Raw genomic sequence first — 25902 nt, 5'->3', positions numbered from 1 at the left:
GCGCGCGCTCGAGGCGGCCAATCAGCGGGCCGGGCTCAGCGCGGAGCGCCCTCTACCCCCGTCCCCGCGTTCGAAACTCTCGGCCGCCAATCGCCCGGCGGGCGGCGCAGGGCCGCGCCTGTTCGTCGCCTCAAGGCCGCGGGAGAAGGCGGCTGCTGGGCGCCGTGGGTTCCCAGCGATGCGGGTATGAACCGAGCGGGCCCGCGGGCAGCCGGCGGGGGCAGCGCCGCTGCGCTTGGCCGGATCCCCGCGCCGGGTTCCGTAGCCGCGAGGCCGCCCCCGGTGCGCCGCCCCTTTCCTCGCAGAGTGGCGGGCGGTGCAGCCAATCCGAGGCGGCGGCGCTGTCAACATCGCGGAGCGCGAGGGGTGGCCGGCCAATGAGAGCGAGGGGGCGGGGCTTGGCCTGAGCGGGGCGGGGGGGCGGAGCCGCTGGGGGGGCGCTGGTGAAGGGACGGGACCGTGGAGGGGCCGCGCCGAGTGAGGGGTGACTTGTGAGGGGGCCCGGGGGACAGCGGGGGGGAGCGGGGCACTTGTGAGCGGACGGGACACACACGGAACCGGGGAGGGGGTCACGGACTGACGGGAGGCGGCCCCGAGGGCGCAGACGTGGCGAGAGGGATCCCTGCGAGGGCTGAGCCCTTGGGGCCCGGGCGGCTCCTGAGGACGCCCTGGGGCGCTGCAGCCGCGGGGCTCGTTGTGCTTTCTGCGGGTCCCTCAAAGTCCGTGGAGAGATGGGGGCCTGGCGGCGGCGGGAGCACCGAGGTGCCCTGTCACCGCTTAGGGATCTGCGAGGGATCGGAAGGAATCGGGTCTGGGTCAGGAAGCGATGCAGAACCTCACGGGCTGTGTGTCTGCGCTGGCGCCGGCGTTTGCATCGAAGTCAGCGCCGATATTTTTGAGTTAAAACACCTCGCAGCTTGTTTTTTTGCAACCGTGCCCCTTTCTGCAGCGACGTGGCCGTGTAAGGACCGTGCTGTGCTGTGGGATCGATGGATGACAGTGCTCCCGCAGCACAGTTACAGCTCACTAATATTTTTTTTTACTGAGAACAGACTTCTAATGAGGTTATGAAACGAGCCTGTGTCACAGCTAAGTCCCACCCATTGCTGTGCTGCTGAGATAGGCCACCCATGATTCCATCCTGGGGAGACGGGGGTGACTGATGCAGCCCCCATCCAGCAGCTCCAGTGACACTCCCAGCCTCGGCTTTAGCTGTCAGCTTAGCGGCCTGATAACCTCCCAGTTTTGCTGACTTCTGACCACTAGAAAAAGAAAAAAGCCGTGTTTTTCTTCTTTTCTTTATCCAAGAAGCTCTGTCAAAGGGATAATGTGTGTCTGTGATAACTTCCTTCCAATTCTGGCATTTTCAGCCCTACCCAGAGGAGATAGTGAGTGAGTACCTGAAAAACATTCCTGCTAAAGCCAAGCAGGCTCCAGTAAAACAGGGAAAAATAGGGCAGTTGTTCATTAGTTTCCTTCTGGTGAAAATATCTCTAACACTTCTGTTAGAGATACATCTCTTTGTACTTGCAAATAATAAAAGCTTGAATCTGTAAAACACATCAGCAGTTCTTTGTAAGCACTGTAAAGAGGAATGGTTGTGCTTTGGAGGTGTTGTGCTTCTTGAAGGCAGCAGGAAGTTATTCTTGGCATTATCAGACTACCAAGATGATATTTCTTAATGTCTCTTTTTGCTCTCCATCCCTGAAATGATCATAAGTTTTTTCTTCAGTGTTAGAACACAGGCTGAATTCACCAGGGTGTAGAACATGCTGAAATAAGACCTGTGTAGGAACTGAATAATTAATGTACTTCAAGGGTTTTCTTAGTGAAAGTATGCAAACTGGAAGAATATTTTAGTCTCTCTACAGCCGCTCTGCTTTGAATGCTGTAAAACTATGGCCCAAGTATTGTGTATTTATTTATTTATGATGCTTTCAGTTAACCACCTGCTGGTTTTAACCACTGTGGGATTCCCATTTGACTCCTTTTTTTTTTTGTTGTTGTTTTATTAATTGGTCAGAAATGTAGCTCAAAACAATTTCAAAGCTTTCTGAATTAATGTTACATATTAACAATGAAACAAGTGATCTGTGAAAAAAATAAGCCAGATATTAACCCACAGAAGTGGCAGAATTGCTCAACCCCAGTCTAACTCAGTTGGTCTCAGTTTTATTTTTTTTGGTGAGTGTGTTTCTTCCAGTGAAGGTTCAGATCCTCAGTCACATTTCAATACATTGATAATAGGAGATCTCACACCTTGCAGATGGTCTGCGGAGCCCCAGATTTTAAAAAAACAACCAGTCCCACCCAAACAGCATGGTGTTACCTGGGATGTTTTGCATTCAGACCTCCTTTACAGCCCGGTGTTGGATGTGTGATGCACAGTTAGGAACCTCTCTGGCTTGTGGGAGGCCCAGCAGGCACAAGGCTGACTGAGCAGCTCCTGTTTGCAGGGGTAGCACAGGGGAAGGAGGGAGCCTGGTTTTTGGAATATTTGCACTTGCTGGGGTGGTTTGGCTGAAACAACTGTCTCTTCGATTCCATTTCTATTTCTTCACACAATAAAGTCAAATGTTCTTTTAAAGAAAGAGAGTGATGCTTATTCCTCTCTGTTTTCAGGGTGATGTCATACTTGGGACTAAGATATGGAAAACTGCGATGTGGTGAATTCTGTACACGGAACCCCTTCGTCTTCTGCAGACCCTGATGGCAGAAACACCCACAGCTCTGTGTGTAATTTGAATTGTAACAGGTAATGTGCTGAAGGAAACACTAGCAAATGTTTTTATTATTCTTTTGGTTTTGCTTAGTTAGCATGCCTTCACAGTAATATTTCTATTAAGGTGAAATTTTTATTTCATCATGATGAGAGTTCCAATGTAAATTGACTGTATAATTCTCTTCTGGCAGTCTAGCCTATGTAGTGTATTGTTTTGGCCACTGTGTTGCACACCTGACACAATAAATAATTATTTTTCCTCATGTTTCACCAGAAGTCCTTCATCCAATCCCAATGGAGTTTCTGGTTACTCAGGGAATACCAGGTCCTCATTAAAGCCTGATTCTGTTGAGCTGCTTGCCTCCTTCATGCAAGATATCCAGAACATTGGACACGCTGACTCGGAAATTGTGAGGAACTGTGAGGTATTTGATGTTAAGGTTTATTTTAAAAAGCTGGTATTCATGTATTTGCTTTGCATTTTTTTAAGATGAACCTAATGCTACTTCAGGAGAAAGACCTGCATATGTGTTTATTCTTCATGATGGGACAGTGCCTTTTACAATAAGGGAACTAATCACCTTGCTGGATTTTACTGCAATGTTATCTTAGTGTTTTACAATATTTTATCTTTATATCTTGGTGTTTTATAATATGGATCTGAATATTTTTTCCCAAAGTTACAATACTTAAAGATAGCAGGTTTTTGAACTGAAGAATTTAAACCATTAAAATTGTAGCACATTGAACTGGTCTGAAATTATCCTAGAAATTAGAAGGGTTTTTTTCTGAAACTGGTTCTGTTTCCATTTGTAAAGATGTGTAGGTGATTAGTTTGTTTCCAGATTTAAACCAACGCAAAAATAATGATGTAGTTTCAATGAACTAATTCTCCCAAACACTCTTTTGAATATTTTTTGTCCTTTTGTATTTCACATTTTTATCATTATTTTTAGTCATCATAAGGAACATCAGTTTTCCATACCATGGGCTTGTTCCTGCAGAATGTTTGAGCTTTCTGGCTGGGATCCATCCAAGTGTGTGTTGACAGATGCTTAATTTGGGTTCTCTTTAACACCTCCAGGAACAGAATATTGATGTCTGTGTCCCGTGTCCTGTGCTTCAAGCACCAGGCTCCATAAACATTAGCATCAAATAGTTTTTAAACATCAGATTTTGCCATGTTTCAGGAATGCTGTACATTTGATTTTTTTGAAGTTATCTTTTAGTTTCCACTATGTAATTATGCATCATGGCCTTCAGCTGGATTGCTGAGGGAAGGACTTTCTTACTGAAGAGAATGGACAGAGGGGTGTTTAATTCTCAATTTTAGATTTGCCTGTAATTAATGGAACTGGAATCAACCTTTCCAGAATTTCACTGTTCTTTGCTGGCAGCTGTTCCTACTTTTAGTTTCCATTGATTGGCATGGTGGGGGCTGGATGTACTGTGGGGTGGGCAACCACAATGCTGTTATTCAACTTTGTGTTGTGTCAACACCCAAGTATAGGATTGCAAAACTATTTGTAGCCAGAGAAAAAGATAAGAGATGCAATATGGCTGTGCTTTAATTGTTTTACTTTGTGATTTAACAGACAAGGTGGCTACAGCTATTGAGACTGGTAGAAAAACAATGTCAGGAACACATAGTTGCCCAGCAAGAGCAGTTCCACCATCAAATCCAAGTAAGTAATGGCTGTTCATGGAGGTAGATAAGGCTGAATGTTTTTTTTCTCCCCCTCCAACTCCACATTCCTCCAAAACAATGCAGAGAGGCAGTTAATTGAAGTGGATGACTGGAGTGCTGTTTAAAGGATGCATATTTGAGACAGCCTTGGCTAATTAACAAAGTAACTGGTAGGAACCATTTCAGAAGTGATTTGTGGATCATTTGTTTTCAGTTGTGTCATTTTCACAAACTTTTGGTTCAGAATGTTCACATGATAATGGGATTTTATAGGTACAAGGTGGTTTTTATTAACTGTTAGACTGTATAATTTCTAATTTTGAGAAAATATAGCTTTCTTTTGATTAAAAATATTATACAACCTCTCATCCCCTCATCCAGACAGTATATAGCCTAGGAAAGCCATCACTGTAATAGCTGAACATTTCTTTCACCTTCAGTTGAACAGTCTCCTTTATAAGAATGAAAAATAACCCATGTGAAGGTTCATATTTTTGCTGGACTACATTTATCCATTAGAACAGAAGAAATGTATATGTATTTATAACAGACAGTAATATAATCAATATATAATGCTTAATATCCTCATCATTTTGGTTGCTGTTTTTCCCTTCCCTTTCCTGATGCCCTCCACACTAGTAGTAATCAACAGTTCCTGAACTGAATTAACAAGAGGTACTGTCCTTTTATCCTATCTCCTGTTTCTCCTGCCTCACCTCCCCAACTTCCCCCCCTCCCTCTCATCTTGTTCTTTTCGTCCCACCAGTGTTTCCTTACCCTTGTATTTCCTTCCTCTTACTGTAGTGGTTTGATTCACTTGTTGCTGATCATAGTCTTTACTAATCCATTGTGTTGGCTTTGCTGGTTTTTGTCTTTTTTTAATAGGAAAGGCTACCTCTGGAAGAGCTGAGGGTGTGGTGTCAGCAGGGACTTACTAACTGCATGGATTGCCACACTAAACACAAAATCAACAGCTGTAACTGACTTGTGTGAATGCATTAAAGAAAATAAATGGAGCTATTCCAAACTTACACTGGTGTGCCAGTGACCTAGTGAAAACACTGAAACACATTCTAGTGAGAGTAATAAAAAGACACAAAAACAGTAATAATCTACTATTTGTGGTAGAATAGCAAGATGTTGCATCAGCACTGACATGATTCTGAGATCAGGTTTCCTCTGTGCTGGGTTTCAGGACCAATTGTGCTTATAAAAATCTTCATCCATATGAAAATAGGGATCAAAAGACCTTGAGTTCCTTTTGGAATCAGTGGGGTCAGCCCTTGGCTTATGTGATCTATGCAACAGAAGACAAGTGTGCCAGGGAGAAGCTGTCACTAGCTGTGGATCATCCCAAGATCAGACTTTATCAAAGAGAATTTAAAAACAAAATTACAATCCCAAACTTGTAGAAAGCACTTCTTATTTTTCCCATTTTCTTTCATCTCTTGGAATTATTTGTGACTATGCAAAAAGAAGTAAAAATGCAATTTAATTGGAATAGGAGCCTTTCACTTTCCCTGCACAGGGTATTAATGACAAAGATTAAATGTCAGCAGTGAATCTGATCTTCTTTCCCCCACTCCAGTTCTGTTTTTTCCCTTCTGTTCTCCCTTCCTTACCTTCCTGACAGAGTTGGATCACAGAATTAAAATACAAACAATTGCTGCAGTCATGATTGAATCAATAGCAGAACACAAAACTTTGTAGTGGAAGGAAACTTAATCCCAAGTTTTTTGTTTGTTATTTTTGGCATAGAAGGACTGAGCTGGAATTCAGTTGTTAGTTCTATGGCAAGTTAATCAAAAATCTGAGGCTTGATCCTGACTAGCATTACATGTAGGTTCCTCTGAAGTTAAGTCTTCTTTTTTATTTCTTACTTTAAGAGAATAAATCGTTTTTGTTCAATTTGTGCTTTCCAGTTGCTATTCACATATGAGTAATGTACAGTTCTGTGAAAAAACATGAGTTCCATGTCCTCAAAATTACTGCAAGTTTTTTCTTCTTTCTTTCCTGAGGGAATTAGTTTGAAATACGTTCTTGGAAACAATTCTGTGCTCTGTCTTGTCATGTGCAAGAGTTGTGTGCTCCTGCAGTTCAGTAATCTCAATTGAACTCTGCAGAGGTGCTGGCCACGGGCACAAATGTGAAATCTCTTCACAGCCCTTGGCAAAAGCGTGAATTACTTCTCAGAGCTGTTTCAGTATTGCCAGTGCACAACTGTAAAACTTAGAACTTAAAATTACTTAGCTGATATACAGAAATAAGTCTTTTCAGACATTGTAGACAAAGGAGTAAGTGACCTGTTGAATCTGGTGATCCAGTTATAGGTTTGCTCCACTCCATCAGACACCAAAACAATCAAAAGGTAGAACTTTGTACCATATGAACCTGATAGCTTAATCTCTAAATTGGGTTTTTAAAGTCGAGTTTTATGCAAATAATCTTGCAGAGGTACATTATTCCTATTCTCATAATAATGGTTAATACTTATATTAAAGCATCCTTGCAATCTTTAAAAATGTGTATCCAAGTGAAAAAGTGTTTCAGACCTAAATTTAGGCAAACACCTGGATAGCTGGTATTTCTTTAGCTGGTTGGTAGGTAACTATAGTTCTGAGGGCAATTAGTGAATACATTCATGCATGTTTTTTACATGAATAAATGACTACTGAGACTCGTAATTCACTGCATGGAATTAAGGATTGTTCCCATGGACATTTTACTGTTATGCACAGTATGTATTTATCTACTTTATGCATGAGATGTCTGCACATGAAAACTTGGAGTTACATGGAATAAGTACTCTAAATCTCCCACTAATAACATGAATCGAAGATGCATCAAAATAGGAACGTGATTTGTGGCAGGACCTCATGGGAATTGTGCCTTTTCCTCTGTGCAGCTGATTCAGGATGAGATAAAGCAGCTGGTGAGGTTGCAGAGCAGCACTCGGGGCGCCAGCAGGAGCCGGGGTTTGCCTGCCCAGCTCACGGACACCTTTCCATCCCTCCCGAGCCCAATGGGGATGCGCTCGGAGGCGTTTGAGGAGCAGGAGAGCATTGCCAGCCAGCTGAGATCCAGCGAAGGGGAGACGCAGCCAGAGGCCTCTGATGTGCAGCAGGAATGTGTGGGGAGCGAGGCCTCGATGAACAGCGGCTACGGCACCCTGTCCACCGCCGAGCTGAGCCCTGGGCAGCCCAGGCAGCAGGGCACAGACTGCATGGAGCACGCTGCCCACGGAGCGGGGCTGCAGAGTGATGCAGCTGTGGGCAGAGCTCAGAATAAAAGAGAACTTTTAGCAAAAAAACCAGAGGAAAACTGTTCATCAGGAAAGAATGACATTTTAGTTTTTCCCGCTGAATTTGAATGTAAAGCCGATGAAGATGAGCGTGGGAAAAAAGCCAGGTAAGTGATAAGCTTCCCAAATGTGTTAATTTATTATTATAGACAATTCCCATTTAGTAAAAGCTGGGGGTCACCAGGAACATGTCTGAGTTGAATGGAACCTCTTGATGTTCTGCTGCTTGGCAGATAAATACATTTATTTAGCCTGATGTTTCTGAATCATGCAGATCTGCATCTCAAGTGTTTAGCTGTTGCAGATGTGTTTGGGGGAAATACTTTAAGGTGTATGTGTGTGTTTCTTACCATCTAGTAAATCTCTAACATCATGGGCACAAAAGTTGAAACAAACCCAACCAAAAAGAGTAACTGCAGATGAAGAGTGTGTGAACTCTATGCAAGAAAATGAGAGAGTGAAGAGATTACCACTAGAGAACGTAAGTCTCTTTTTATTTCATTATGTTTTTCTAATGCTATTCTTGTAACTGGTATTTTTTCAGAGTTACAGCATGTTCTCATTCAGCATATACTTTCATATTTTAAGCATTTGGGCTCCCATTCACATATTTAAAGTTCATGTGGGCAAAGTTTACTTCTTGGATCATTCCATATTTAGGCACATAGCTATTTTATCTTACTTTATTCATTGCCTAATTTTTGTCTTAACACATCCCTAAGTGGCACATGTTCTTTCCTTGTAGAGATAACGACCACATTCTCAGCTGAGGCTTCAGGTCATGGTAATTTATTGTGCCCTGTAATTTTTGAAGGATCTTTGATTTCAGCTGGTGATGCCTCTTCTGGCACGTGGGATTCTTTGTGTGTTAAGGCATTAACCACTTTGCTCAGGACAAAAGCACAGGCACATCTTAGGATATACCAGTTTAATTATGTGCCTTAGCTTAGTTCCCCTTTTGGCTATGATTACCCTCAATATAAATTCTGTAGGTTTGGATCATGCTGTACAATTGTATTAAATCTCTTTGCTTAAAAAGACTAAGAACATTTACATGCGATTTTTAAAAATTATACCCTTGCTTTTCTTTCCCTTGCCTTGTGATTTTCCTTCTGAACTTGTTTTTCCATTGTAATTTTAGACAAACCTTACTGATGCTGCTTTGCCACCTTTTTACCTCAATCAACCAAAGGAAAGTCCGAATTCCGTAGTGTCAGAAGCTTCAGGTATAGTTAATTTCTTGTACCTAAATTTCCTTTCTTTTGAATTCTCATTTTTAAAACTCTTACTGGAATGCATCTCCAATAATTTCAGGGAAGTGAGGAGGATTTAAGCACTGACAAGCTTTGCTGTGGCATTAATTCTGCTTCTTGCTCCTGTTTTCAAACTGATGGCACCTCCTGTGTATCGCTGCTGGCAGATGTAGGACATGCAGCAGTTGGGGTTTTTTTTTCCAAATTTCTCAGCATTTCAAAGCTGAACCTGGTGTATAAAACTGTTTCATAATGGAATTACTGTTACTGTCATGGTAGGGTATCAAATATTAGCATCAATGGTGTGGTAATTACAGGAGTTCATGGTAATAGAGGCAGAATTCCTGTAAGCCAAGGACATGATGCAATAATTGCGTGACAAGAACAAAATAATGCAGTGTGTAACGTGGTGATTCTTTAATTTTGGGGGGAGGGTTGCTTTTTTTGTGTTTTGGTAAGGTTTGGCTCTGTTGTTCTGGGGGTGTATATGAGGGGTGGTTGTTGGTGGGTTTGCACGGGTTTGGGAGTGTTGGTTTTTGTGGTTTTTTTATCAAAGCCAGAAAACTAATTCACATATTTTGATCATAACAGGGTGGATTCATTTCAGTAACAAACAGGGGCACAGAGATGCAGCCCTGCAAACTGTGTATAATTATTGCTTCTTCACGAGCCACTGAGAGAGGGACACATATAAGAAATTGAAGTGGGATTGAGGCTGTGTCTGTTCCTCTCGTGCCATCCTTCTTAGTCCTGGTAGTTTGTCTTTTTGCATGCTACAGAGTGCTGCACACATTGAAGAGTTTGTAGCATCTGGGATTATTCCTTGGGTGGTACCAGTTTTAAGTGCTATACTGGAATCATTAGAAATACAAGTTGGCGGTAAATGAGGATTTGCCCCTTGAACACCAAATCTGTGTGTTTTAACTGATTCATAGCTTTTGTTGCTGGTGCTGTGTGATGTGAGACTGATTATGTTGCCTGTGCTTTGCACTGAGATTCTTGTAACTCCTGGCCTGGTAACAAATACTCTAATGACATCCTTAAGCAGTGGATGCAAATAACTAATACAGCATTCTTGTTACTGACAAAATAACATTTTACTAATGGATTTTGGATTCTTGTTCTATAGCTGTGAGCTTGAAATTTGTAATTTTAATTTTATTTTGGTCTTTTTTTCTTATCAGGACTTTCATACTGGAAGTTAGATGAAAAGGAGATGTATCACACTTTACCAGAGAATTTCAGAAGTGAGTGTCCTGATGTTTTCTCCACAAAAGTATCACCAGTTCAGGTAAACTTTGTACATGTTTAAAAGTTGTCATATAGTTTCTTGTCATCTTTGCTTTTTGCCTGTGATGGAAAGAACCAGCCCTCCAGAAGTTATATTCTCTGTGAGAACTCTTTTGCTATCTCAGTCTCTCATACCCTGGCTCTTCATTATTCCTGTACCCCACTAACCTCACTTGGAATTTACTGACCTTCTTTTGTCATTCTAAAGGAAATGTGTATAGGAGATGAAAAGTGACTAATATGTTAAAGGTGTATGTGCCTTGTTAAAGACCCTTTTTTAAGCTGGGTGCATTGAATAAAGCTGCCTGTTCTGAACTGCTTTATTAGCTAAACTCACCCCTGAACTTGCTTATCTCTGTTGGGAGTGGAGGATTGTGTTCAGAAAAAGTAATGCAGCGATTTTGCCTGTTGAAGTTGTCTTCTGCTGATGAAAGGAAGTTGTCATCACTGAAGGATATTTATCATAAAAGACAAAGGGAAAACAAGCAGATGCCAGACCAGAGTTTTATGCCTTCCTCCCAGTCAAGTCACCCACCAGAGGTAACACTGATTTCTTTACTTCGCATCTCTCTTGAGGATATGTTGGGCTGGTTTCACATGGCTTGGCCCCTGCTGCCACCTCCAGTGTTAGGCTGGAACAGCAGTTTTAGCAGCTGAGGGATGAAGCTTGGGAAAGGATCCAGCTTGAAAGAACCTCTAAGAACAGCCTGGGCAGAGAAGCACCTTTGCTGCACAACCTTGAGGATGCCGCAGGGACGGATGTGCTGCTGCTGAGGCTGCAGCTGGTGAGCTGCACGTGGAACTGCAGTGGCAGGAGCAGGGTTTTCCTAGTGCTTCCCACAAGACGAGTTCATTCCACCCGTGAAACAGAGCAGGCACAGGTTGTGGAAATGATTCTTTATCGTATCTGGTTTTTTATACAGCTCTCAGTCCTGTACATAACCCAGAAATGATGGCTGCTGTGTGACTGTATCATTTAGATAATTGATGAAGTGCTTTTGTAACCCTGCAAAGTTATTGTTTCAACACAGAAACAGACATCTTAGTCCTTCTGTTTGCATAACTGAAATTTCAGAGGTTTTCTAGGAAGCTACAGATGTTGGGTATGTCCTTTATTAATGGAAACTTAGAAACTTAAGTTGCGATTGTTGGGAATGTGTATTGTCATTTCAGTGTTACAGGTGCCTTCATTTTATTTGTCACTACCAAATGATTTTAATAATATTCAGTATAGTACCTGCAGTATGTTATATGGTTTACTGATGCCTTTAGATAAATTTTGTTCTTGTAAATGGAGTTAAATCACAACTTTTTTAGCATTGTAACTTATTTCCTAGATCTTGACGTTGGACCCAACCCTGCATATGAAACCAGGTCAGCAGAACCAGGGACGCTGTTTTTTCAATATTCCTGAAGACTCTACTCCCTTTTCTCCAGACTCTATGGCAGAGCCTGGATTTCCAAGTCATTGTGACACAGACTCTTTCTCACAGACAAGTAATTCATCTCAGTTAGATGATTCTCCAACACACCCTGCCAGCAGCAGAGCTGTGCGCTTGGACCTGTGGAGAAATCACCCCTTCCAAACTGAAAACAGGGCCAGCTCTCCCTTCCCAGTGGCATACAGGGATGCTGACAAGGATAATTTAGTCAACACTGAGGAGGAAGAAACACTGACTCTAACTCCATCTTCTGTTACTCAGTGTGCTGACAACAGTTTGCCAGATTACAGCCTTTCAGTGGCATCTGTTGAAGATCCTGTGGTAATGTCAAAGTAAGTAATTTTTTCTTTTTTTGCAAGTCACAGAGCTGGTACTTTCATGAAAGAAATGAAACAACAGTAGTAAACCAAACAAAATATGTGAGTTCTCTTGGTCATGTCTCTCTAGACATAAAAATAAAAATACATCCTTCCCTCAAAGGCTGTGTGAGGGAGTTCATTTAGGCAGAGAATTTCAAAGTTCTGGGGGGGTTATGTTTTCCTCTTTGGCATCAAATGGTGGGAGAAGCACAGAATTAATGCACTTAGGAAAAATAAATATTCTCCATTTGCTGTTGAAGCTCCCATGATTTGCACATGGAAAAAGCAGGGCATAAATTCCATGTATGAGGGCTTGTAAAAAAGTAAAGCTTTGTATTGTGTTTGTATATATTATTTGTGTATAATAATCATAATATCTCTCTGCCTTAGATGACAAAGCTGTTTTTGCTTTAGCTTGAATGCAAGTAGAGTTTTGTAAGAGACATTTATATGCTGAGTTCGTTATGTGCCAATGAATCCAGCAGTGTATGGTCATGTGGATGGCTGGAATTTTTAAAAATTCTTATATTGAAAATAGGATTAGGCAGAACCTGAGGGAAAAACACGCTCGACACATCGCTGATCTGCGAGCTTACTATGACTCTGAGATACAGAGCTTAAAACAGCAGCTGGAGTCAAGCCATAGAACTGCTTCATCTGAGGACCTGAAGAAAATCAATCAAAGTCTTGCTGACAGGTGCTCTTTGTCCTTCTTGTCTTTCTCTTTACATGGTGCTCTTTTTAAGACTGAGTATCCTTGTTTGGAGTATCTTGAAAAGTTTATGTCGCTCTTCAATTCTGAAGATTTCATGCATCTGTGATACTAATATTTCCCTGTTAAGTATAAATTTTGCATTATTTAATGCAGTTGCTAAGTTGTGGCTGCCCCATCTCTGGTTAAGGGGTTGGACAGGGCCCTGAGCAGCCTCCTCTTGTGGAAGATGTCTCTGCCCATGGCAGAAGGGTTGGAACTGGATGAGCTTTAAAGTCCCTTCCAACTCAAACTGTTCCATGCTTCTGTGATGATCAGTTCACTATTGTTAGACAGCAAATGTGGTGTTTGGACCAGAGTTCTTGTTTGACCTGAGTTTTGCTGGAGCCAGTACAAGCTTTCCTCAGGAATGGCTGGCAGGCAGAGGTACTCCTGAGCAATTTGTAATGAAATGATCTGTGTTGAAAGATTGTGCTCTCCTGTCGTGCTGGTGAACATCACCCTTCTGTACCTTCCATGTCAGAACCACAGGAGACACAGGACCAGTCCTGAATTCATTGGTGGCTTTACCCTGGAGTCTGTGTGCCCCTGCTGTGTATTCCATTAGCTACAGCTTGGATGTTTGCTATACAGAGAATATTAATGTGATTTCTGTAGAATTACTGCCAGTCAAAATACATACTGCAAATTTAGACAGCTGAATACTTCACAGAATTGGTGTGTTCCCAGTTTCCTGCTCACCCCCCAGGGCACCACAGCTTTTCTGAGCAGAGACACTGCAGTGGCTGAAGATCGTGGGAGGAGATCACAGGCTGGGCACCAAAATTCGTGGGGATGCTTGGGGGAGGAAAAAAGGCTGTGGAATGTAGATTTATTATTTGAAGATTTCAAGAGATTGGTTTAAGCTGTGTGTTATAAATAGGTGTGACCAGTTAGATGCAGCTCTGAATGAAGCAAGTGCTCGCATAAAAGCCCTCGAAAACAAGAATAATGTGCTAGAAAAGCAAGTGGTAAGTGTATGTTCTTAATTCAAGTTGCTTTTTAAGTAAAAGGGTTAAAGAATGAACTTTTTCATTAATAAGCTGATCAGTGTTTCCATACTTTCTTTATTTTTAGCATTTCAACCTTTCCCTTAATGTATAACATCAGCCCATGTTACATAGTGACTTTCCTGTCTGAGTTTCTTAAGATTCCCTACTTGAATCATCATGACTTTTGCTCATGAACTTTTTTCCATGTTAGCAGGGATCAAACAAAGTCTCTAAGAGTGAAATACTGTAATATGTTTATCACCTTTCTCTTTAAATTTTCTTTATTTATTTTGTTTTAATTATTTTCTTATTAGAGCTGTGATAGAAGAAATCTCACCTATGCTGGGGCAAAAGTACTCTCTCTGGGTGTATTTGCAGCTTTTCTAGCTAGGCCAGACCTGTTTGCTTGTGCATAAACTAATGCATAGCTGCATTTATTAGTCAAAATGACACTGTCATGAAAGTTGGACACTTCGTCATCAAAGTTAGACACCTGCAGAGACTAATTTGACCTTCTTTAGACATTTTTCTATACTGGAAAGTAAGTCAGTCAGATGGACTGGAGGCCTCACCTCTAGATATTTTAAATCCTATAAAATTCATGCATTTTTGGAGGGTTTAGTCTTTATTTTCATTCTTTCTAAGTCAAAGAAATGAGCAAAAATCTTGTATAGTTTATATACAGGTCTACCCTTGCTTTCTGTGCAGATGACTTTAGATTATTCTTTGAACTGAAATAAACAATCTGCCAGGGAATAAGAATGTTTTAAAGTTCTAAAGAATGTTTTCTGTCCTCCAGGCAGATTGGAGGGAGCGTTTCTGTGCCATCAGTAACACTTCCAAAGTCCTGCAGGAGCGGCTCGAGGAAACGCGCGCAGCCCACAAGGAGAAGGACAACACCATCAGCCGCCTGAAATCGAGGCTTAAGGAGCTGGAGGAGGCTTTTGAGAAGGCTTACAAGTTATCTGACAATAAAAACACAAGGCTCCAGGAAGAAAACAAAATGTTTCAAAATGTGAGTAAGAAAATGGACGATGGTGTTGGCAGGGGCACGACAGCAAGTCCTGGGTGTGAAAAATACTCTGAGTTTACCACTGGAAAGTCGTAATGCTCAACTAAGGAAACAGAAATGACTCAGCTGACTCCTTACTAGGCTGGGTGTTGGGGGGCACTATGGACCTAAAGGATATTTAAAACCAATTATTGAAGGCAGCAGGTGTGCACTCGACGTGGTAACCCTTGCAAAAGTCTGTCTCAGGAATTTTATTACTCTAAGTGCTCTTAGTTAATTTTATTTTTGAAGATATTACATGAAGTTATTTTGGAAAGTCATTTTCCTCTCTTAAGCTTGTTGCAGATGGACTAAACTTTTCATACCTCATCCCAACGTGCTGAAACTGTTCATTGTGTATGATTTTAGACTGAATCAAAGGAGTTGTTCCTCTGATTCTTCAGGAAAAGCTTTATGGAATGCTTAAATGGATTGGCAGAGTGGGTATTGGCTGGAAAAGCTACTTCGTGCTTTAACTTCTTTTTTACAATTGAAATTTCAAAAGATAAAGTCACTTTTAAAGTCACTGAGGAATGTTACTGGTTCATTCATTCCGTTTCTTTAGAGACAAATAATTTGAAAATTAGAAATACATTCTTTAAGTAGCTGTCTCCTCTTGTCCTGTCTATAACTTTTTGTTCCAATTAAAAGATGATAAGAAGAGCTTAACAAATACTATTAAAGTACATTTTGTATCCCCTGTAATGCTTCTGCATGTGTTAGACAAGCTGTTGAGATGATTTTACAGCAGCCAACAAAACTGTTAATTGGCTGTGGTCTCACTGTGGGTTTGTGTGTTCTTTTGTTTTGTTTTAGCTTTTAGGAGAATACGAATCCCTTGGAAAAGAACATGAAAGAGTAAAGGTAGGCACACACTGGTTAATTAAAAACCCAAACATGCAAACTTTGTGATAATGTGCCACGGAATTAGCTGAATTAACTTAAATATTTTGAAAAAGCTCAAAGAGAAAGATCCGTATTTATCTGTACTGATAACTTCCTTGTTCAGAGTCCTGGAGGCAAAAGGAAGGAAACTGGAATCTATTATTTTCCAGTCACAGACAGCAAAAATACTGCAAAGTCAAAGCCAAAGAAATTAATGGACCCTTTGAATAGGAAGATGTATTTAATGTGTTTGTTTTCAAGACTGATGTGGAGTTACTTGGGCTTTATTTAATGCACTTCTGTAGTTTCTGGGTTTTTTACATTTTTCTTTGTGTCCTTATAGGATACGTTAAATACAACTGAAAACAAATTGCTTGATGCAAACACGGAGATTTCTGATTTGAAAAGGTAACTGTGAAACTTATTATTGTTTTAACAATATGAAATACAACCTGTGGCCTAAACAACTTCTCCTAGAGTGTGAGGGTTGTAGATCTTGCAATTTTAATTACATTTTATGAAGAATTTCATGTTGCTTTATGTTGCTTGTACAGACTAAAAATCTCATTAATTTAGGATATGCATTTTTTTCTACTCCCTCTGCCTCCACAGCAGTATCTCCTGGTCCTGTCTTGCTGGCCAGATTACGTGATTTATTTAACTTCAAATTCAAATACATATTTATATCCATATTTAGACAAACAGAGATACATAGACAGAAACACAGCAATTGCTCTTGTTCTCCTGCTTCATCCAGAATATCTGAATAAAAATGAGCAAACTCTTAAGAAATATGATGTTTCTTTTATGCCATTTAAATCATCTCATAATGCATCTTTTTTAGGACAATTTTAAAGCTTGAAGCTCAGCTCAAGCAGGTGGAACATGAAAATACACTGAAACTTCGCCATATAAGTGAAAGTCGTGTAAGAACCTCTTGTGCCAAGTAAGTGAATATTCAAACATGAAAACAATGTGTTTTGGAACAGCTTTTAACATGTTTGGCTAAAAATGGATCAAGATGAGGTCACTCCATGGGCTAAAATGGATTAAACACATGTGATGTAATCCAGAGATTTGATGTGCCAAGAAATTATTAAACCCAAATAAATACTGTGGATAATGTATCTCTGACTTGGCAGACTGTCCCTTCCCTTCCCAAATGAGTGTTTGCTAGGTCCCAACTGCTCAGCTGAATTCCTGTACTCCACAAAGATCTTGGGAATACAATCTCATAGTCTGATTAGACATTGGAGGTTTTCTTTGTGTGTCATTGGTGTGAAAGGCTGATTCCTGCTTGGTATGGTTCTAAGTATAGTCTGTACAGGTATCCTGAGAGTAGAGTGGAAGTTCAGTTAGAATGAATACTCTGGTTTGAATTGGGAGTTTATGTTAAAGAAATTCAAGTTGATCTGTGCTCTGGTTTTATTTGTTTGTTGTTTGAGGGACTTTTTTATGTTTTAAAGGCCTGGAAAGCTTTTTCCCCCTTTGGTTTTTATTACTCAGTTATGGCTTGTTCAGTGTCTTTCCCATCTCAGCACTGATGCTGTGGAGCCCAAAATGACAATTCATGTGATTTGGGGATGTCCATCTGGATGTATTGAACAGGAGTACTTTGGGGAGATTTAAATATTGATGATTACAAAGATGGAAATAATTTATGTATTAAAATATTAGAGGGACAGATTTCTGCTTAAAGCTCTTTTAATATTTATGAACCAGACCCCTCAACAATGAACAGAAAAAGGAAGATCTGGACATGGCAGACCATGTTCATCAGGGAGGGGGACCCAAGAGCCAATATGGATTTAGAAGTTAATCTGTCCCTAACTGATCTCAGAGGCTCAAGGAAAGCCTCATTCCAATTGAATGCCCAGCAGGACAGATTTACAGAATAGTGCCTATAGGTCATAGCTTGGGTAAACAAGATCCTTTTTTCCTAATTATCTTCTTTCCTGTGTATAGAAATCACATTTTTCTTTTGATAGTTCAAGATAATAATATACTAATTGATGCTTGTTAGTTAATATTTATCACTCTCAGGTCATCAGTGCTGGTTTTTTCTTGTTTTTTCTTTTTTATTTTTCTAATAATTGTTGTCCAAAGGAAAGCTGAGATCAGATGCTCTGAACTACTGCAGTAATCTCCACCAAATGTTTTCATTTAATTAGTTGAGATCTACTTGCAACCCAAACCTTGGGCTGAGTAAGCAGCATTAAATTACAGGAAGATCTTTGTGGAGCTCTGCATTCTGAGCATATTGTGTGATTTAGACTGAAACCTCAACATATGATTTTTTTCCCAAATATTTTATTTTTACTTTACAAGCATGTTTTAAAAACCAGTTATTTTTTCCACAGTATTTACAAGTTTATTGTATATTTGTTTCTGTTTACTGGAATAAATTATGGGTTTTTCTTAAAAAACAAAGCAGAAACAAACAAAAAAACCCAAACTCCAAAGCTTTTCATAATTTTGAAGCTTTTTATTCCCACAGCAAGTTGGGAACTCCTGATGTCAGCAGGAGAAAGTGGTTGATACCAGGAGCTGAATATTCCATTTTCACTGGGCAGCCTTTGGAGGGCCAGGAAAGCCCCAAAGACAACAGGTTGGAAGAAACCTATATTCCTCCCAGGTGAGTTGGTTTCCTTCAGTGCCCACCATGATGGAAAGTGGAACACTTCTAAAAAGTAATAAAGTGGAACACTTAAAAAAATTTTATCCAGAATTGACTGGATTCATGTTTCTAGATTTTGTACCTGTTAAATAGAGTTCTCAAAAAATTTGGCAATGCTGTAGGTGCTATAAAATTCCTTAAAATTCCTTAAAATCTTCATTCCTTCACCTGCTGTGACACAAACAGGAGCAGCCTTCAGCACATTCTGTGAAGGAGCAGAAATCCTGCCCTGCCTCTTGTGCTGCTCTCCGTGTTTGTGTCCAAACCTGCTCTGGGTTTGGGCACCGTGTGCTCTCTTGTACTGAGTGTGAGCTGTGGCACTTGGCTTCTGCTTTCCACCAGTGGGAGGCTTCAGGTGTAACTTGGGAGTTTGTCTTCTTATTTAGAAGTTTCTAAAGCCTCTGTCAGGACATAGTTAGTTCTGAGAACAGGTTGAGCCGCCAAATTAAACTCACACTGTTCAACTTTAGATTCCTGAATTGACTCTAACACAACCCTCTGGGGTTCTTGGCTGAAATTAAAAGCATCCTTACTGAAAATCTTAAACTAAATGTCTTCATGTTTTTGTTTATTCTGTTCATGTTTGGGTATATGTAATACCCAAAATACAAAACTTGATCTTCTTTTTTTTCCTTCCACCACCTCACATTCTTTAAGGCATCATTCTCCTCCTGAAAAAGACTCCTCACAAGAAGATTCTTCAACAAACACAATAGAAAAGAAAGAAAATGAGATGTCAGAAGCACCAATTATAAAAGCCTTTAAAGAACTTGAAGAAGGAAAAGTATTTAAAGATTGGGGTACACAGACAGAAAAAGAAGATGCACCAGCTAGTAACTCTTATTTTTGTATTCCTGAACATGTCTTTACTGGCTTTTCTTTGTTTGCATGTCTTCTGGCTCTGGTATTCTCAGCATTCAAGTCCATCAGGCTTCAGTGATGGAATAAAAACAGTTTTAGCATGCAAATTTTTGGGGTTCTCCTAAGAAAATTCGAAGTTAGATATCTAAGTGATTTGTTTAGAATAGGGGGAATGCAGAGGTTGTTGTTAGGTCTCAAGCTGGAGACTAGTTAATGTCCCCTTTTCTAAGAATATCTCAGTCTTTATAAACATGTTAATGGAGTCCTAACAAAGCTCTGGCTGCTGTACATCCATTTTAGTTTCCGTGGTGGTATATGGGAATGGTATTAAGGAAGTGGGAATGCACTGAGCTGTTGTAACAACACTGATTCAGAGAAAACATTGAGTCTTTCTTAAAAGCTTATATTCTGAGCCTCAGGCAGGTCCTCCAGCCTTTCCCAAAAGACACTTTTGGCCTGATTTCTACTGTTTCTCTATTAAGCAGTATTACTCAGCATCATTTCTCCCTCACACACTGCAGAGATCCTTTTTCATGAGTTAAACTGTCTGATCCAGGAGTAGGAAGAGAGACTTGAGCTAAACAGCACAAATACATTGATGTGAGGGAGAAAAAGCTGAGTTCGGGGGAATATTTGTGAGTTCTTGTGTTGAAATATTGATTAATATAACAACTTCTTTTCTTTTAATTAGAACCATCAACTCGACGTCAGACTGTTGGGTTTGTAGAACCTTCTTTGGTTGCAAACCGATCTCCAGAGAAAGGGAAAGACCAGCACAGACCCAAGCGGTTCAGCTCCCCCTGTGGCCAGAGGTCATCGTCCCTTCCTCCTGCAAACAGGAAATCCAACACTCCCAGTCAGTGCTTTTCTCAGCTCTGCTTTGTGTTACTCAAACAGTAGAATCAAATCATGAAAGGCTGCTCTAGAAGATGGAAAGATAGAGACAGGATTTCTGCATTGTTCCGACAGTCTGAAAAAAACCATGTCTGTAATCACAGACTATGTGAGAGTTCTGAGTTTATTTTCATTTTTCCATGTTGTGAAGCTCTTCTCATCTAATTTAGTTAAACATGTAGACAGCTTTGAGGAGCATTCTTTTAAGCTGTAAGCACATGAGTGGGAGGTACTGCACTGGGGAGTTTAAGGTAGATAAACATACTTTGTCTTTTGCAGCAAGAAGAGAGATAATGTTGGCACCAGTGTCTGTGACATACAGCCCAAAACGATCTCCAAAAGAAAACCTCTCTCCTGGATTTAGCCATTTGCTTAGCAGAAATGAAAACACAGTGACAAGGTACGAGTCTGGTGAATACAGCTGTGTTCTGATCATTACTAGAGAAGCAGGATTTTTATATAGGCTTAATGCTGCTGTTTCTTGTTCATTCAATGTCCTCAAAAATGAGTTGTGAAGATTTCTGAATATAAAGCTAAGCTGTACTTTTTAAAATCTGGCAAGGAAAATCTAGAATGATTGAACAGGATTTAGAAGACTTACAGGCTTCTTCTAAAAAAAAAAATTGTTTATTCAACCAAAAGGTGTAAAAGTAGAAAATAATGTATTGCGTGATACATGATTTCTAACCAGTAATTGCTGTGTGCTTCCTGCTCTGTAGATTTGATATACTTCTAGATGACCTGGAAACTGGTCCTACTTCTACTTTACAGCACAATAATCCAAGGAAAAGGCTCCAGTTTCACTCACTAGATGATGTAGAAGGTAATCTGTCAAAGTGGAGGGAAACCGTTCTTTATTTTTGTACCACGATTCTTTCCACAGTGCTAGCAGCTGCTTGACTGGAAAGCTGACTCTTTACTCTGTGAAGTCCAGCTTTTAAAAATCCTCTAAATCTTGGCTTATTCCTGTAGACAGAGAAATCCTGTTCCTACAGTATTTTATCTTTATGTATATGTGTGTGTGCACAAACACAGCAGAACAAGAGAAATAATTAAATTGAGAAAGAAGGGCAATATATTTCCCTGTGCTTAACTCAGTTGTACACTGCATATCTTAGTGGGGTCTATATTAAGATGTACATACTGAGTCATACTAATAAAATTCTCTTGCTAAACATTGCATTACAGACAGCAAAGAGTAACTGTAATAAAACCAGTTGTTTCAGATTTTTTGAAATGACTGATCTTTTCTCACTTTTGTACTCCTTGTCACAATGTTCTGCTTTTTGGTTTTATTGATGCTCTTATTTAGACTGGTGTTTGCATGACAACCAGTCAGCTTGGTGATATTTAGAAATGTACCAGTAAAAGTAATTCCTAATTAGTACAACACAGGAATCTGTTTGTTAACCAAAAAATATGCTGTGTTTCAAAGATCACTTGAAAGATGACCCATACAAATGTTTTGCATTCTTTCGGGAAGCTGTTTAAGGCAAGTGACTGAGGCTTTGCTTGTCCCTCTCCTCGGTTCGTGCACTGCCAAAACCACGCTGCTTGTGCTGTCATTAGCTTCTTTTTCTGTCCTGTGTAACAATTTCCCAGATAATAACAAAACAAATAAAAAGACTCCTGTTCTGTTGACAGGAAGGCAGCACTCAGGTGTCAGACACAGCTCCTGTGCCGAATCCGTCAGTAATGGAATGAAGAAAGCGGCAGCTTGGGACGAGAGGAGCCAGAGATACGAGGCAGTGCAATCACCTTGTGAAGAAGACTTCAAATACACAGCAAGGATTACAACTCTGGCTGAAACAGAGAGGCTTTTTGATGAGCTGACTCACGAAAAGCAACAGGCAAAGATTATTTTTGTTTTCAAGTTGTGAGAAATCATAATTGTTGTATGAGAGGTGAGGGATGGAGCCATTTATCCATGCAACGCATGGCTGAAATTCATGCACAACTTCAGTGTCACATCAGGAATGTGCCATTATCCTTCCCTGCTCTACTTGCAGTCCTTCCCTGTCCCTGAATTCATTAAAGGAAAGTCACTGTAACACAAACACAGTGTGGGTGGGGGTTAGCACAGTATTATGGTGTTAAAGAACAAAATTCTCCATGTATCTGTAATTCATACACCTCACCTCTCTTTCTGTAAGAGGAGTTAGGAAGGCTCATATTGGTTCTTGAAACTAATTTACAGCTGAAGTGTTTTCTGTTATTAGATTGAGGCTGCACTGAGCCGAATCCCTTGTTCTGGTGGAAGAATGACCTTGCAAGCGAGACTAAATCAGGTGAAAAAGCTTCTCTGTACTACTGTTCTCTTTTGTTCTTCCCCAGTTTGAGAATACATAATGTAGAAAAAGGATCCTCTGGGTAGTAAGTGTGATTACTGTGGGGATTATTATATCATTTTTGATTTTTATGTTATGGTTTTATATTGTTTATATCTTTTATTTTTTGTACATGGGATGCACATTGCCAAATTACTGCAAGAAGAGTCTGTTCTGGTACTAACACTGAGAGGTAGATAAAGGCAATGCATTAACAAAATGCAGTGGCTATGAAATCGATCCCTGAAGCTGCAGAGAGGATGTTGTGCTGTAGGAGAAATTGAAAAGCTTAGTTTTTGTTTGGTTGGGTTTTGTCTCCTTGAAAGTATAAAGAAGAAAGTAAGAAGATAAGTAGTTTAGGTGGAATACAGGGAAGTGCTTTCTGTGGAAGACTCTGCAGACTCTTAATAAAAACAAGTGTCTGAAAGTTGTCTTTTAGAGCTCTCCACAAAGCCTTCAACTTCAGCATTTCCTACCTAAATTGTAATCCCAGGGCGTGTTACCAATTTAGCAATTTGAAATTAAAAGTGCATTCCAGTAAATCAATACTGCCACTCGCTGCAGTGATCAGCTGTTTCCTAAATGTGCCTCCCTAATTATCAGTCCTAATTCTTGGCAGATTTCTCTCATGGAGTTTCATAAGTCACATGATAAAAAAGCCAACAAATACATAAAAATAACATGACAGGTTTGTAGGTCTGGCTCTGGTTTTTGGGTGATAACAGAATGCTCCCAAGGCCTCAAAAAGGATACCAGGAATATAGGAATGATAGCAGTTTTCTAATTTTAGAAGGATCATTGGCTTTTATGATTTATTATTAATGCTTTTTTATTCTTTTAACTTTTCTTTTAGGAAGCCCTGGAAGATCGTTTGGAAAGAATTAATAGAGATTTGGGGTTAATACGAATGACTCTGAAAAGATTTCATGTTTTAAGAACCTCTGCGAATCTTTGACAATTCTCTCTTGACTGCAAATATACTTTTTTTTTTGCACTAATATATAAGGATGCACTCAGTAAATGCAAATTGTTTTGTATTTTTATAAACCCTGAAAAGTAGTTTTGCAACCATGTTACCCTTTACAAACAGCAATATTTTGTACTTCAAACAGCCACCTCTATTTTAAACATATTTTTGTTACACCTGAGAAATCAATGTTTATCCTGTATTGTAATATTTTTAGAAATATTAATTATTTTTAAATAGTGTTATTCAATTTATAATAAGAAACTAAAAGGCAGCTTGTTTTCAGAAAATGATAGTGTTACCCTTTTGCACTTGGTTTTCCTTCACCATTTTATAAATATTTATGGTGTGATGTAAATATTAGCCAAGAGGAGATTTTGGACTTTTAATACAAAAAGCAACATGACTTACCTGTGTTGAAGAGAACTGCTGTTCTGTGGTAAATCCTTTTAATTTAAACCTTTAATGGATGTTTTTCATTGTGACAGAACTGTGAGCAGTACTTGCACTATGGCTGGCTGGGGCAGGAAAATCCTGCTCCGATTCATCTGATGTCTCCCAGCAGTCACAGTGAGGGGTGTTTTGATACTGTGAGCACCAGGATTCACCTGACAGCAGCCTCCCTTGTCTCCCAGTGAACAACTCGACTCCAGCTGACACTCCAGGACTGGAACTCCTTACCTGAAGTTACTGGTTCCATGTGCCAGACTGGGTTTCGTGCCAGTGTTCTGTTCGTGTACATTTCATGTATTTGTGAACATAAATGGATTTTTCTTGGTGAAAAATACATATTTGCCAGTTGACATATTGTTGCATTACTGTCCAACATTGATACTTTGGTTTGTATTTTAATATTTAATAAATGTTTAATTAGATTCTGTCCTCCTGCCCAAGTACAATAATAGGCTCTGGGATATTACATCAGCGATAATGTAGGTTTTAATCATATTGTGTGTTTCAAATCCTGTCCTTGTTCAAGATGTTTAGCCACCAGTGATGTGATTATAGGGCCAGAATAGCTGTCATAAAGGAAGCCTGAGAAGGTCTGATTCTAAAATTAGAGTGCTGTGGTTTAAGATATTTGATGAAGAACTGTCCTACCCATGCACGGTCTTTTCAAAAATGTTGTCGTTTTTCCAACCCCTTCTGCCCTGTGGGTACTTCCAGTGCAAGATCAGAGCCAGGCAGAAGTCAAGGATAGTAGTTACTCATTTTCCCCTTTACTCTAAAATGCAGAAATTGGGTCTGAATGCTTGGAGAGGACTTGCTCCAATGTATTTCCAGTCTCCACAAAGAGATGTACAATTCTGATGGCATTCCATGTTCTCACTGGTAATTTTTACTTACAGGGGGTTAAGGGCGAGGAAATAGAATCCCTTCCCTGCTTAGCTCTATTCATGTGCAGTTTTCCCACTATTTTGTTATTAACAGGCACAGTTTTAAAGCATTCTTCAGAAATACCAGTCAGCCAGCGGGATTTTTCCAAGGAATCCATTACAGGAAAATTTCATGAGTCCAGTAATGGTCTTGTTTTCTTTCATCAGTGCTACAGCAAAACCAAAGAATTTTCCTGACAGACATTAGAGGCAAGTAGGTAAATCAGCTCAGCTCTTTCACTGCCTCTCCTTCTAACCTCCCTTCATCTCCACTCCATTCTTTCCAGCACTATTCATATTCATGGACTCCTTTTTATTACATCCCAAAACCTGAATTGTGAGTCAGAATTTATTTTTTAATCAAAAGTCCTCCTCCATCTGTTGGAGCTCTTTAGGCTATTTCTGTTCTATTATAACACTGAAGGTTCGGGGCGGGGGGGGGAAAGTGTTGCTTTTAGTAAACTTCTAGGCCAACCTTCTCAAATAACTGTGACCTGTTCAGCGTGGTGCCTTTGGCCTGATTCATCAGAGGGGCAGAGGCTCTGCAGTTCCAGATTAAATCAGTGGGAGGCCTGAATGCTCAGTGCTCCTGAAAATCAGACCCGAAGCACCAAAAACTGGGGCACAGGGAGCGTTTACTGTGGGAACCAGGACTGCTGGCCCTGCCCTTTGCCGGACACTGTCCTTATGTTTTTAATCCCCTTTCAACTTCCCCTTAACACGAGAAAATTGCCTTGTTCTCTCTTTGAGGACACATAAGGACTTTCAGAGAACCAGAGAAGCTTATACTTCCTCTGCTGAGGACTTTAGTCATCTTCCTCTTGTGTTCTTACCTGACACCTCCCAGCTATGTTGGCATTTATCTCCTTACCAGATCTACGAGGTCCTGCCTGGAGCCCCAGGCTCTCCTTTGCCTCAGTCTGCCCTTGCAACACACTCCCATGCATAGTTTTCTCTATGATAATAAACATTTCAACTCCTTCAGCTGTGAGATTTAAACTTTGGAAAATTGAATTTCTGTTTGTTCACATCTCTAGAGAGCAGATTTTAAAAGCGTCTCGTTGTAG

At 40.2% G+C, this 25902-nt stretch overlaps 1 protein-coding gene across 10 annotated transcripts; it reads left to right on the top strand.

The window, feature by feature from the left end:
- Positions 1-21: 21 nt before the first annotated feature.
- Positions 22-24341, top strand: MPHOSPH9 (M-phase phosphoprotein 9). Of its 10 annotated transcripts, none has more exons than XM_032127664.1 (24): positions 23-184; positions 2623-2755; positions 3000-3147; positions 4318-4407; positions 7315-7817; positions 8068-8191; positions 8852-8936; positions 10148-10254; positions 10668-10793; positions 11591-12027; positions 12593-12751; positions 13689-13776; positions 14597-14812; positions 15665-15712; positions 16077-16141; positions 16578-16679; positions 18231-18368; positions 19068-19243; positions 19963-20127; positions 20445-20565; positions 20885-20988; positions 21810-22015; positions 22385-22453; positions 23346-24341. In XM_032127664.1, exons 2-24 carry the CDS (start codon positions 2649-2651, stop codon positions 23445-23447), a joined length of 3486 nt encoding a protein of 1161 aa, XP_031983555.1. In that variant the 5' UTR covers positions 23-184; positions 2623-2648; the 3' UTR covers positions 23448-24341. The 10 variants fall into 10 exon arrangements, with proteins under 10 accessions (XP_031983557.1, XP_031983555.1, XP_031983556.1 ...); XM_032127665.1 differs by having other exon boundaries at positions 2997-3132; XM_032127658.1 differs by having other exon boundaries at positions 24-184; positions 2997-3147.
- Positions 24342-25902: the final 1561 nt, after the last annotated feature.

The sequence above is a fragment of the Corvus moneduloides genome, chromosome 18 (assembly GCF_009650955.1).
Source record: "Corvus moneduloides isolate bCorMon1 chromosome 18, bCorMon1.pri, whole genome shotgun sequence".
Taxonomy (NCBI): Eukaryota; Metazoa; Chordata; class Aves; order Passeriformes; family Corvidae; genus Corvus; species Corvus moneduloides.
This window is presented reverse-complemented; position numbering and strand designations above follow the sequence as displayed.